This window comes from Pan troglodytes, chromosome 1, assembly GCF_028858775.2.
Source record: "Pan troglodytes isolate AG18354 chromosome 1, NHGRI_mPanTro3-v2.0_pri, whole genome shotgun sequence".
In the NCBI taxonomy this organism is placed as follows: domain Eukaryota; kingdom Metazoa; phylum Chordata; class Mammalia; order Primates; family Hominidae; genus Pan; species Pan troglodytes.
Genome location: NC_072398.2, coordinates 33,033,191 through 33,046,241, shown reverse-complemented (window position 1 = coordinate 33,046,241; position 13,051 = coordinate 33,033,191). Strand labels below are relative to the sequence as shown.

General features: G+C 37.4%; 1 protein-coding gene and 1 long non-coding RNA gene across 2 annotated transcripts in view; one reads left to right on the top strand and one right to left on the bottom strand.

The window, feature by feature from the left end:
• The window catches only part of USH2A (usherin), a 798,713-nt gene that overhangs the window by 438,501 nt on the left and 347,161 nt on the right, over nucleotides 1-13,051 (bottom strand). The window contains exons 27-29 of the mRNA XM_016938662.4: nucleotides 10,877-11,080; nucleotides 10,669-10,749; nucleotides 7,885-8,076 (exon numbers count right to left, since the gene is read on the bottom strand). Of these exons, the coding sequence (XP_016794151.3) occupies nucleotides 7,885-8,076; nucleotides 10,669-10,749; nucleotides 10,877-11,080 (477 nt within the window). The remainder of the gene's footprint in view (nucleotides 1-7,884; nucleotides 8,077-10,668; nucleotides 10,750-10,876; nucleotides 11,081-13,051) is intronic.
• The window catches only part of LOC104004717 (uncharacterized), a 55,182-nt gene continuing 52,377 nt past the window's right edge, over nucleotides 10,247-13,051 (top strand). The window contains exon 1 of the long non-coding RNA XR_001712561.3: nucleotides 10,247-10,382. This is a non-coding gene — a long non-coding RNA (uncharacterized LOC104004717). The remainder of the gene's footprint in view (nucleotides 10,383-13,051) is intronic.

Sequence of the window (13,051 nt, the reverse complement as noted above, 5' to 3'; positions counted from 1 at the left end):
ATTAATAAGATCTAAAATAACTTGGAATCCACTAAGTAAGAGACAGAAGGTAAGCAGTAAACAAGAGATGAAGACAAAAATTGAGAATTTCAAGAGGCAGGCAGAAATCAAAGCAAGCTAGATGAGGAAAAAGGCAGATCATATCAAAGACTGAACTAGAAGAATTAAAAATCATCTTAGAAGTTTCAAAGAGTAGAATCAACAGTGCAAAAATCAGAAAATGGAAATAAAAACAATTATGGGACAATAACCCAGAAATCAGAAACTGTAATTCAGAGATTATAAAGGTAACTATGAATTCATTGAACACTCACTATGTGCCTGTTTCTGAGCAAAATATTTTACATAACTCATTTTAATCTTTATAGCAGTTCCATAATATAAATAAGGTTTTCACCCCCAATTTATGAATGAGGAAACTCCTATGTAAGGATATGTTTTTAAATTTGCCTGAGATCACACAGCTAAAAAGTGGCATAGGCAGAATTTGACCTTAGATTGATTTGACTCTACAAGCCGTGTTCTGAACTACTAAAATGAGGAAGACAACCTGGGAAGAAATATACAATATTGAAAATTGCTATTTCTCACCAGAAGTAATGATCATAAACACAATGGCAAATTTTCCAAGCTGAAGAAAGACCCAAATCTGAAGAATAAAAGAGCTTATTATATAACAAAAAATTAATGAAATAAAACAGCACATTTTCTGATTAGCATTTTTTAAACTTAATTGGTAAAGAACCCTATGCTAACCAATAAAGCGAAATTGCCTTGTACATTCAGTGTCAGAATTATTTTATTTAAATATGACTCTAACAACCAAAATTAACTTAAATATTAAAATCTCAACAAAAGTCACCTCAGAAATGCTAAATAAGGGTTATTTTCAAGATCAGTAGCAAAACTGCTCAATAGCAAAACTGTTTATATAGGCTTCACCGATTTTTCTCTCTTTTGGTACCTTGGTTTCTCAACCAACTGGCAAAGCAGCTGCCTCAAAACAATCTCTGCACCCCTAACATCTCCACCAAATCCAGCTTTCTGGCTCTCTGCTTTCTCAGCTCCTTCCATCTCACTTCCTAGTATTCCTTTTGTTTACTGGGAAATTATCTGACTTTGATAATTATCCAAGCTGGCTTTGGTGACTCTCAATTCACATTCCCTCCTCATTATCCTGAGTCTTCACAATGAAAAGTCCACCTGGCAATACTGGAGTTCTTCTTAGTCTTTAAGATTACCTTCTACATATGTCCTTGATGACTCACTTTAGCATTGAGAGAAGCAAACTCCTTGAAAGAAAAAAACATCAAAGAATTCATAGTACACACTGGCAAGAAGTGTAGTGAAAAAAATCACTAAAAAACAAGAAATAATAAAACTGGAAAGCATAAAACATGATGGCAGAGAGAAGACCAATTATATCAATTATAAAAACAAGTATGAATGAGTGACTCCCTTACTTAAATACAGAGAATCTCAAGTGAAAGATAAAACTAAAACTGCAGAGATATATAGAAGTCTTCACTTAATGTCATTGGAATTTTTTGTAAACTATCACTTTTAAGTGAAATGATATACAACAAACCCAATTTTCCCAAAGGCTAATTGATGTAAAAAAGAATTAAGATCCTATGGCATATTTCTGGTCACAAAACATCACCAAATTTCTATAGACTACTAATATTAAACATTGAAATGAATGTGTGCTATATATGCATTTACAAAAGATTAATCAAAACGAAATAATGATTTACTCAAGTTTTGGTGAATCAGTGAGTGACAGTGGTGTGGTATATAAATCAAGGAATAAATGCTTTCCAAGTGAACATTGTAAGGAGCACCGCCTACCAGCATGAAGTTCAAACCCCAGCAATCACAGACTGGGCAGCTTGCTGAGCCCTGTCATACTGAATTGTTTATTGCTGTGCATCTGTACGATTATCATAGACTTTATGAATTTTTATTTTATAATGATTTCTATTTACTCATTCATTTATTTTCCAATCTGCTTATTCCACGTTAGGGTTGTGGGTGGCTGGAGCCCATCCTGGCAGCTCAGGGCTCAAGGTAGGAATCAGCCCTGGACAGGCCACCATACCATCACAGGGCATACTCATACACACCTGCACTCACTCACTCTGGGGTCATGTAGACAACTCAATTCACGTAAGGGGAAAACCTTTGGGATGTGGGAGGAAACTGGAGTACCCAGAGAAAACCCACAAAAACATGGGGAAAATGTGCAAATTCCATGCAGAGAGTGGCCCTTGCTAGGGATTGTTTTTTTTTTTTTTAATTTTCTCATCAAACTTATAAGAAAACAATGTTGAATTAAAGGATGTTAGCCAAGTTGCTGCCATGTGGTCATGTGCTACATAATGTTTTGGTCAACAACAGACAACATATAGGATGGTGGTCCCATAAGATTACCATGCAGTGTTTTTACTATACCTTTTCTGTGTTTTGATCTGTTTAGATACACAAATACTTACCATTGAGTTATAGTTCCCTACACTATTCAATACAGTAACATGCTGTGCAGGTTTGCAGCCCAGGAACAATAGGCTACACCATCTAGCCCAGGTGTGGAGTAGGCTATGCCATCTAGGTTTATGTAAGCACATTGCAAGGTGATGAAATCTCCTAATGACACATTTCTCAGAACATATCCATCCTTTAGCAATGCATGACTATACCTAAAGCAATGAGACTTTGAAGGTTAAAACATAAATAATAAGTGTAAAAGTAATAAAAACTCAAAAAATTCAAACAAAAAATATCTCAGAGAAATTGACAAAACTGCATGCATAGTTAACATAGTTAACTCTTCCCTTAGTTTGTGACAAATTTGATAAATAAAAATAAATAACAATTGCTCAACAGTTTTCTGATTTTCTTCTCCCCATACATCACTACCATGTATGACATGCCTTTTGAGTAACATCCAGTACTACCCTACATTGGTTTACAATCTGTGTGATCTCGCCTTCAAGAAGGTATCCTTCAGAATCTTGGGAGAGGCTGATTTAATTTGAAAAGCCTCCCTGCATCCAGTTTCTGATTTGTTCTTATCCTAACCTTAGAATTACTATTTTGAGGAATATGCATTATATGTTATCAATATGGTATATCTAACATAAACAATAATCAACCCTAAATGGGGAATATATATTTTTAAAAAATCACACATAGAATATTGAACATTTTAAGGGTGTTATATTAACTACATAAAATATTTTTTAAATCTCTACACAAAAATGCAAATCAAAATTTTTTTTAAAATGACAAAACTGGGGGAGTTGCATCAGATGAGATAAACATGTATATTATTCTTCATATGCAGAGAAAAACTTTAATGAGAAAATGTGAATCATTCAATAGAAAAATTAGCAATGCAGCTGGGTGCAGTGGCCCAGAACTTTGGGAGGCCAAGGCAGGTGGATCACCTGAGGTCAGGAGTTCGAGACCAGCCTGGCCAACATGGTGAAACTCCATCTCTACTAAAAATACAAAAGTTACCCTGGCGTGGTGATGCACACCTGAAATCCCAGCTACTTGGGAGGCCAAGGCAGGAAAATCTCTTGAACTCAGGAGGCAGAGTTTGCAGTGAGCTGAGATTGCACCACTGCACTCCAGCCTGGGTGACAGAGTGAGACCTTGTCTCAAAAAATAAAAAATAGAATAAAATAAAATATAAAAAACAATGGACCTACTTAGGCACATCATAAAAGAAGTAGAAATGGCCAATAAATATTAAAAATCTAATCTCTCTAGTAATCACATAAATACAAACTAAAACAATATTCTGACATTTTGCCTTTTAAATTTGCAATTTTTTTCAACTGTAAAACTTGGTGTTGGCTAGATAAAATGAAATGCACAATCTTGCATTCTGCTTGCTGGTGGAAGCATAATTTGTACAGCCTTTGGGGCAGTGTAAAAATTGCTATCCTGGCCGGGCACTGTGGCTCACGTCTGTAATCCCAGCACTTTGGGAGTCCAAGGTGGGTGAATCACGAGATCAGGAGATCGAGACCATCCTGGCTAACATGGTGAAACCCTGTCTCTACTAAAAATACAAAAGAAATTAGCCGGTCGTGGAGGCCTGTAGTCCCAGCTACTGGGGAGGCTGAGGCAAGAGAATGGCGTAAACCTGGGAGGCGGAGCTTGCAGTGAGCAGAGATTTTGCCACTGCACTCCAGCCTGGGCGACAGACTGAGACTTCATTAAATAATAATAATAATAATAATAATAATAATAATAATAATAGTAATAATAATAATTGCTATCCATTTCTTGAGAAATTACCACGCATTAAGCATAATGTTACACACTTTACAGATATCCTGTAGGTAACATTGATACAGTGCATGCCACATGTCAAGCACTGTGCTATGTGCTTTACATACATATGAATTCGTTTAATCCCCACAGCTGCCCTGGGAGGCATGTAGTTGTATCTCATTCTTATTTACCTAGAAGGATTTTAAAGCACACAGAGGTTTATTGATTTGTCCAAGTTACACAGCTAAAAAGGGTTAGAGCTAGAATATCATATCACTTAATATTTTCAATATTCTTCTGAGGTAAATATCACTCTCCCATTTCATAGGTTAGGACTTTAGGATCCAGAAGGATGTGGAACTTATCCACAGGGAAGGTATATAGCAGAGATTTATATCAATGTCTGACTTCAAGTTCAAGACTATACAATGTCTTAAGAGCCTTCGATGCAGTTATTCCACTTCTAGGGATTTATTATATCATCTTTGTCAGGAATTCTCCTAAGGATTTACATACAAATTTCTTTAAATTATATTAATTACAACGGTAATTGTTGGAAACCCAGGAAGCAGGGGGAGACCGAGACAAAGTGTGATTGTGAGAGAGGCAGTGCAGGGACATGGATGAAGCTAGAAGCCATCATTCTCAGCAAACTAACACAGGAACAGAAAACCAAACACTGCATGTTCTCACTCATAAGTGGGAATTGAACAATGAGAACACATGGACATAGGGAGGGGAACATCACATATCGGGGCCTGTCGAGGGGTGGAGGGTGTGTGTAGGGGAGAGATAGCATTAGGAGAAATACCTAATGTAGATGCCGGGTTGATGGGGGCAGCAAGCCACCATGGCACATGTATACCTATGTAACAAGCCTGCACATTCTGCACATGTATCCCAGAACTTAAAGTATAATTAAAAAAAAAAAGAAAGAAAGTTTTTGAGGAGAGGGACATGATGTTGGATGCTCTGTAGAATACACTCACGGCCAGGGAGAGAGAGAAAAAAAAAAAAAGGCTATGAAAAAGATGAAGGTAAGTATTGCAGTTGTCCAGGCAAAAGATGGTAGTAGTTTGGGCTGGCCAGTAGATTAGAGGAGAAATGGATGACCTTAACACATATTTTGAAAAATAGAATGACAACTGTGGATATGAGGTGTGAAGGATGTGAAAAGTCCAGAGTAACTCTCAAATTGTATTGACTGGGTGGCTGGAGGTATCTATGAGAATGCAGGAGAAGCAAGAGTTGAGGTTTGGTACGGGTAGAAGGTGAGAGACATCCAGTTGGAAATGTCATTGTGTCCAAACGCCTATTGGATGCAGGCATTTGGATGTCTAGGTGGGATGTACAATTAGGAGTCAATAGCAGCATCTATCTGGTATTTGATGTTATGAGAGTCAATAAGGCTTCTGGAACAAGCCAGAAAAAAATGAAAGAGAAAGAGAAGACGGCCCAGTTCTAAATCCTGAGACTCTTCAATATTTTGTCACGCTTTAGAAGAAGTGAGCAAAGGACACTGAGAACAGGGTCCCTGGAGAACCAGGAGGTAAGCAGAAAAGTCACAAAAGTGAAGAAATATTTCTAGAAATGATGAGAGAGTTACTGTGGAGAATGCTGAAGAGTGGTGAAGACATAGAGTGTCAAGTGTTTTTTGCCTATGTAACCATGGCAGTTTTTGGTGCTCGTCACAAAAGTAATGAGCAGAAGCCAGTTAAGTGAGGACAAAATGAGCTTAGATACTTCATGCTAGACGAAGGCCGAGAGGAGGAGAGAGGGAGCAATAGCTGGGAGTTTGGACAGAATTAAGATTTTTGTGATTGGTTTGGGTTAGTGTGTTGGTTTTTAACAATGGGAGATAAAAGAGTTTGAATGACCCTGGGAAGAATCCACCCAGTCAGTGGTTCTCAAACGCTGGCATACATCAGATGTATCTGGGGGCTTGTTAAAACAAGGACTGCTGAGCCACACTGCAGAGTGTCTGATTTGGCGGGTGTGGGGTGGGCAGGGCAGGAGAATGTGCATTAGTAATAAGTTCCCAAGTGAAGCTAGTAATGCTGGTCCTTGGGCCATACTCTACTGCAGCAGACAGAGGCGTTAAAAATATAAGTGAGAGGACGATAAGCTATCAGTAACATCTCTGAAGAAACAGAAAGAGTCAGGGTCCAGAGGACTTGTAAAGATTTCTATTTTTGATGGGATAAGAGAAGCTTTGTAAAACAGAAAGGAAAAAAAGCGTGAAAATTAAAAATAATAATGAAAATACAATTATAGCATAGCACACACCTCCTATATATCAAAATGGTTTTATGTGTTTTAGCGTGCATTCATTCATCCAACCCCTAATAACAACTCCATCAGGCAGAAAAATGCAATTAATATGTACATTTGGTAGTTAGAAAGTAATAGAAATCCTATATAATAAATTGTTTTTTCTATGGTGTCTAATATGATCTAAAATAGAACGCTGTCAGCTGAGTGGGATGAGAAAGGGAGGTAACGTGTATAGTTTGGAAAATATAAAATATTTAATGAGGAGAATGGGGAAAGGAGCTATTCTGGAAATACAGTAGGGTTGGTGTCATTACTGAGTGCTCATCTGAAAGTGGGGTTGAGCATTTTTAGCAATAAACTACTTGGTATTTTCCAGCCCATGTAGCTGCCATATGCAACCTGTGAAAAGGCAAGCTGTGGGCTTACTCAGGCTGGGCTTTGATAAGGAGGGTAAAATAGGAAAGAAGTGAAGGGTGTGAATTTGTTTTTCTTTTGCTAAAAGTTGGTAGTATATTTGGGCTGTGCATTCCAAAGTGTCTAAAGAAGGAAGTAAAGTCTTGAGGGAATTGACCAACAGGTTTGTTGGGAAAATATTTAAGGCTTTTCTAACATCCATTCTGATGGTTCACGTTATAGGATTTTTTGATAGAGGAAAATGTTTTTTTTCTGTCAAATTTGACACATTTACTTCCCTTTTATCAAAGGCTTAAATTAAACGCTCCCTTTAAATGTGCTTTAATATTTCATGAAGCTGAAAATGCTCTTAATACACACGCATGAATTTGAGTGTGAGATGTGTTAGTGGTGTGTATATTTCATTATAATCATTCTTCATGGCACACCACACTGTGAGAAATCGATTCACTGATTTGCCAGTCCAACTAACTGGGGCTCTAAGACTCCTCCACCTTGAGATAATTAGGTTTAATCAGCAATTTTACAATAAATAATAGTGGTATGAACTGGGGCTAGTCCCAAAGAGTAAATTTTTGCTTTGTGAAATAAATATTTATACATAGGATTTCCAAAAGATGTCTATAAGGTGTTAAAGGGCTATAGCCACCTATGATGTAATCTTTGGGGGATGGAGAGAATATCTACCTTAGAATAAAATTATCCATGAGAGCCCATGCGCATTGTAGAATTATCCTTTTTATCCTAGGTAGATGCAGGCTTCCACTACTTTAGATGGTTGTTGTTTTTAATCAGGTAAAATATATGTATATTTAATACATTTTTCTAAAAAACATTTGCAGATTTTTATTTAAAATGCAAACAAAAAGGAAGTTCATAGGGTCTACTCTGTTAAAGGATTGCATTTACCTGTGAGGGTGCTTGTATTGACAAATTCAGCACTGGCAGAGGGCACGTGGGGTGGACGGGTGCTGTCCTCACTATAGGCTTTCAGAATGTACTTCTCAATTACACCTCTGACAACAGGTTCATCCCAGGTCACCTCAATGCTGTATCCATTTAAGCTGCGGACTCTTGAGGGAGTTGGCACACTTTGTGGAGCTGTGAAGGAATAAAAGAGAAAATAGGGAAAATGGCAGTTCTGAGAAGACTATTGCTCCTATTCTTCACTTTTAATGGCCGCAGTAAATCAGACTCAACCATTAGCATAAATACAATTTATTAGAGTTGTAACTTTTCAGCATTGATTTAATATGACTGCACATCTTGAGCCATTCAGTTTAAGCGATATTTCAAAACCATCAAAACTCCATCGACATAAAATTCTTTCAAGTCTAGTCCAGGTTTTCCAAAAACATTTAATGTATCGGACATGTTTAAACATCACTCATAAAGAAGGAGGTGGATGGTAGGCAGATAACAAGTTCAAGCAATATAATGATGTACCCCCTTTGAAGCAAGATAATTAGACTATTATTATACATACTAGTTTGACACTTTTATATCTTCGATGTATTAGCCAAAAAAAACCACAAATGTGATTGTATTGTACTTGAATGCCTAGACCCATTTTCCAAATGCAATTGTTTTTCTAATTAATTTTTAAAAAGCAAAGTTCTACCAGATATGATATATGGAATATATTCTTAATTGCAGTTTTTGGGGGTGGGGGTGGGGTAAAGGAGCTGGTGCCCTTGAGATTCTACAAAGTCATTTTCAAGGACTTATTCTGCAGAATATTTCAAAATAATATCACAAAATGAGGAAGTTTAAAAGAACTGCAAAACCTTATTTACAAGCTGAGCCCCCTAATTTAAAAAATCTATTACCTTTAACTATTTATTAGACATTTCTACAGTTCTGATCAGTAAAAACTTCATCACAGCTGAGTGCACTGGGGACACAAAGAAAGAGCCCAAGGAACTCCGTGGCAGGATGATGGATGAGAGACCTGCTCTAGCTGCTCATGGACTCCTGAGCCCTGTCGACGGAGGATCACTCTGGTTTTTCCACATCAAATCTCCTCCTCTCCGACTTTACTGTCCAGACCAGTAAAGTAGGACAGCTTTAAGGGAAACAAAGTGAACATGAAAGATAAGAGGAAACACCAAAGGGGAGAACCACTCTCTGAGCAGTTAAAACACCACAGGCACCTATAGAAAACACACAGGCCACAAGATCGAGTTGCAAGGAAAGGGACAGTGGGAGTGACGTTGATTTTATTAGTTCTGAAATGTGGTACAGAGCAAAGTACAGTACAGTCTAACAGATGGTCTTCTCATAAGGGACAGAGCAAAACTGACTCAAAAATAATTAAATAGTGCAATTATTCTCCAACCCTTGGGAGCATGTAGCTGCTCAGTGTTGTGGTCAGATTGTAAATATGAATTTATGGCATAGGGCTGTGGTCAGATCATTGCTATAAATTCAGAGCTCTATTTGTGTACTTTCTCAGTAGTACTCAAAATGGGGACTATTAAGCTAAGTAAGCAATGTGCTTTCCAAATGCCTATTAATGTTGCTGAATTATACTCAAAGCGGGCTTTATATTTGTTAATAAAGTAGAAGACTGTGAAATAGGAGCAGAGAACATGTCAGTAACAAGTGAGTATTTTATATTGGAGCTTTCTCTTAGCTCTGAAGTTGAAAAGAATTTTAAGAGATCGTTCAGCTCATTGTCTTGCCTATAAATAGGTGATAATTTAAATCATCCTGGAAAAGTGTCAAGTTGTCCTCTTCTGGAAAATATGTAGGTAGAGAGTCTTGAAAATTATTCTTAGTTGCTCATCTCAGTATTTAATTATATTTTAGATGAAGAAGATTCCTCAAAGGATGCCTGGGATAGTAACCTACTGTTGATTAAGTATAAGAGAATATCTTGATGGAAACGCGTCTTTAGACGAATTGATACTCGCTGAATAAACTTCCTTGCAGAGACGTAAGTGGCAATCATCTGGAGATGTGTTCAGTTTCCTGACAAATATTTGACCCAAAATAGTAGAATGTCACTGATTCACAAAACTCTTTGTGCTGAATGCCTTCCTGTGGTGGTATTTTGGGAAAAGATTTTGTGACCAGTCAGAAGTACAAAACAAGTCAGTTGTCTGAGATTAGGTCTAATGTATACTGTCTCCTAGTTGGTTCTTTTCCAACTCAAAATATATTAAACCAATCAGCAATTTCTCTCTTAGGAGAGTCATTCTAAGATTCTAATAGTCAACAACAGGGCAAACATCTGCAATGATGTCATAGACACCCCTGATTCCAACCAGTTGCCGGTTTCAAATGTGCTTTCTGTGAGAAAGTCAAGAAGGTGCCACTCCCAGCCAAGGATAATCCTAATCCCTGACTTCAGCTTCTTGCTATCTACACCATCTGTAAAGGTTACCTATCCTTAGACATGTTAGGTAGGTGGGGCTATTACATCCTTAAGACAACTTGAACTTTCCTTTCTTCTGCATCCTAAGAGGAAAGGATCAAGTCTGAGCAAGTATTTAGTGAATTCTTGATAAATGAAAAGCACTGATCTACTAAGCATTTTAGCCATTGACAGATGTATTTTCAAACCAAGGCATGCTCTGTCAGAAGACTACAAAAATATTACTGCTTCAGGGTAATAGTCCTTCCTTTTATATAAATGCACAAATACATGCATGTGTGTGTGTGCACATGCATTTGAAGATAAGTATTTACCTGCTCCTGTTGTACGTCCTCGACTCCAATCACTATATACTGAACCTCCTTCATGCGAGGCTATCACCCGATACAGGTATTCTTAAATGGAAATAAGATGCAGCAAGATTAAAATAATACTCATATGGATTAATGAGGGGCTGGCAGGGAGGGAAAGGGGGATGAATAATAGACATGTAACATTTAATTTGGAGGACCTCCACATTACCTGTAAAAGGCTGGAGACCACCCTCGTAAACACTCTGCTCTTTTCCCTGGTAAACCAGGATGGAGTCATTTCCCCTGCAGTTAACAGCACTGTCAGTTGATAGGCATCCATCCAGATTGACTCTGACAGCACCGCTGGACACAGATGCCAAGTTAACGACAGCACCCCGTGTAAATTTAACATCCTTCATGCAACCACCGAAACCTAGCAAATAGTAAGGGATTAGTATCGCATAAAGGGCTTGAGTCATTAATTACCAATCATTTTTGTCCTCTGCAGCACTACATTTTGAGGAAGGGGGGTGGTTAGATACAATTGCTAGACTTTCGAGTCTTCCTTGGAAAACCTTTTATGCCTCCTACTTTTTAACAAGCTAATTTGTTGCAAAGAAATATAGTTCTGTTATTTGGAAAACACATTCATGGATAATTCTAATTTAACTTTTGGTACTGAAAAAGCATTTATTTTACCTCCTTAGGCCCACATTTTCTAAATTCCGTTTCTTCCCATAAAATAAAATTTAGGGAACTTCATATTATGGTAGGGGGATAGCCCCATGTCTCTTAATTCTGAAAAATTAAGTTACTATATAAGTCAGTTTTAAGTGCCAAAAAATAATATTTGAATTAGCATGATTATTCAGTAAGCTCATTGGGGAAAAATACACTCTGAGCATTTTATGTAGAATACCAGGAGAGAGAACATAATTTCAAAATATATTAGTCCTGAAATATTGCCATGAATGGCATAACGATCACTTCAGAGGTATAGAATTTAGCCTGAGTTACATCAGCCTACAGAAGAGCTGTCACTATGCTCTATCATTTTTCACAGAGTTCCATAATCTTGAATATACAAAATGGTCACCAGTTTTACATCCCCATTAGCATGACAGGGGCCAGCCTTCACTGTTGGCAATAGCAACACCATGAGATTTCATGGAATGTGTATTCTGCACAGGTGACCTTTGAACACCCACTGCGCAGTACCATTCTGTGAAGTTTAACAGAGAATGCGGATGAAATGAATTTAGAGTATTCGCCACTTTTTTGTTAGACAGCAAACAAAAAAGGCATCCAGTTAGCCAGGGAATAGCAGTGGCTTTGAATTACATGCTATTTTGTGAAAACAGAGATCAGCTCAGTGAAGTCTGGCAGTACTCTGCGCAGAAAACTGCACGAAATTGGGACAAACAGGACCGAGTTTGAGATTGCTGTAGCGTGCATGTTCTCTCTCTCTCTCCGAACAAAATGCTGTAAAGTTTGAAAGGCCTCAAACACATGATCAGCTCTTTTCAAGATTAAAGCACAGCAGCAGGAAATGGAAATAAAATATAATGCAATGCATAACAGTAAAATAAGTTAATAGTAACAATGACCATATTGTTCTCCTCAGCATTCATATGATGTCTTATTATGCCTTCTAACACATTAAGTTGCAGCCTATTTCCTTTTAAATGTCTTTTACTATTATCCACATTTTTTTAGTCCTGACTGATCAATACTGCTAGTCTATCTTAAACACACAGTAGACACTCAATAAGTTGGGTGAATTGAATTGAAAGCAATGAAGCTCAATATGAAATCATTGGCTGGAAAATTCAGAAGCTAAGAATTTTAATGTATTTATCAGTAGTAATTTTCTGATGGCACATAACTGTATTATCAAAATTCTCTGTACCCTAACTTCCCTACCAACAAAATCAGAACAGTGAAAGGGCAGCTTGGCAAACAAGTGCTGTTATAAGAAATGCTACATTATTTTTTGAGGGGTACATAGTTTTAGCTTTGCAGGATGAAAAGAGTTCTTCAGAGGGATGGTGGTGATATCTGCAAAACAATGTGAATGTACCTAATGCCACTAAACTGTACATTTAAAAATGGTTACAGTGGTAAATTTCATGTTACATATATTTTACCATAATGTTTAAAAAATTAAAAATTTAGCAAAAAACATCATAAAAATTAATTCACAAGATGAAATTTTCAATTTGGGAAAGCCCAGGGAGATACGTCTTTCTTCATTTTGGAGATGAAGAAAAAGGCCCAGAGAGTTAGTTATAAAATGAAGTTTGTAAGCACTAATCCTCCTAAGGAAATGGTCCTCTGGCCTCTGGCCTTGGAGACTGCTGAGCTCTTGAAGCTGCTGAGCTCTAGTGCAGGGTCCTTCCAGTGG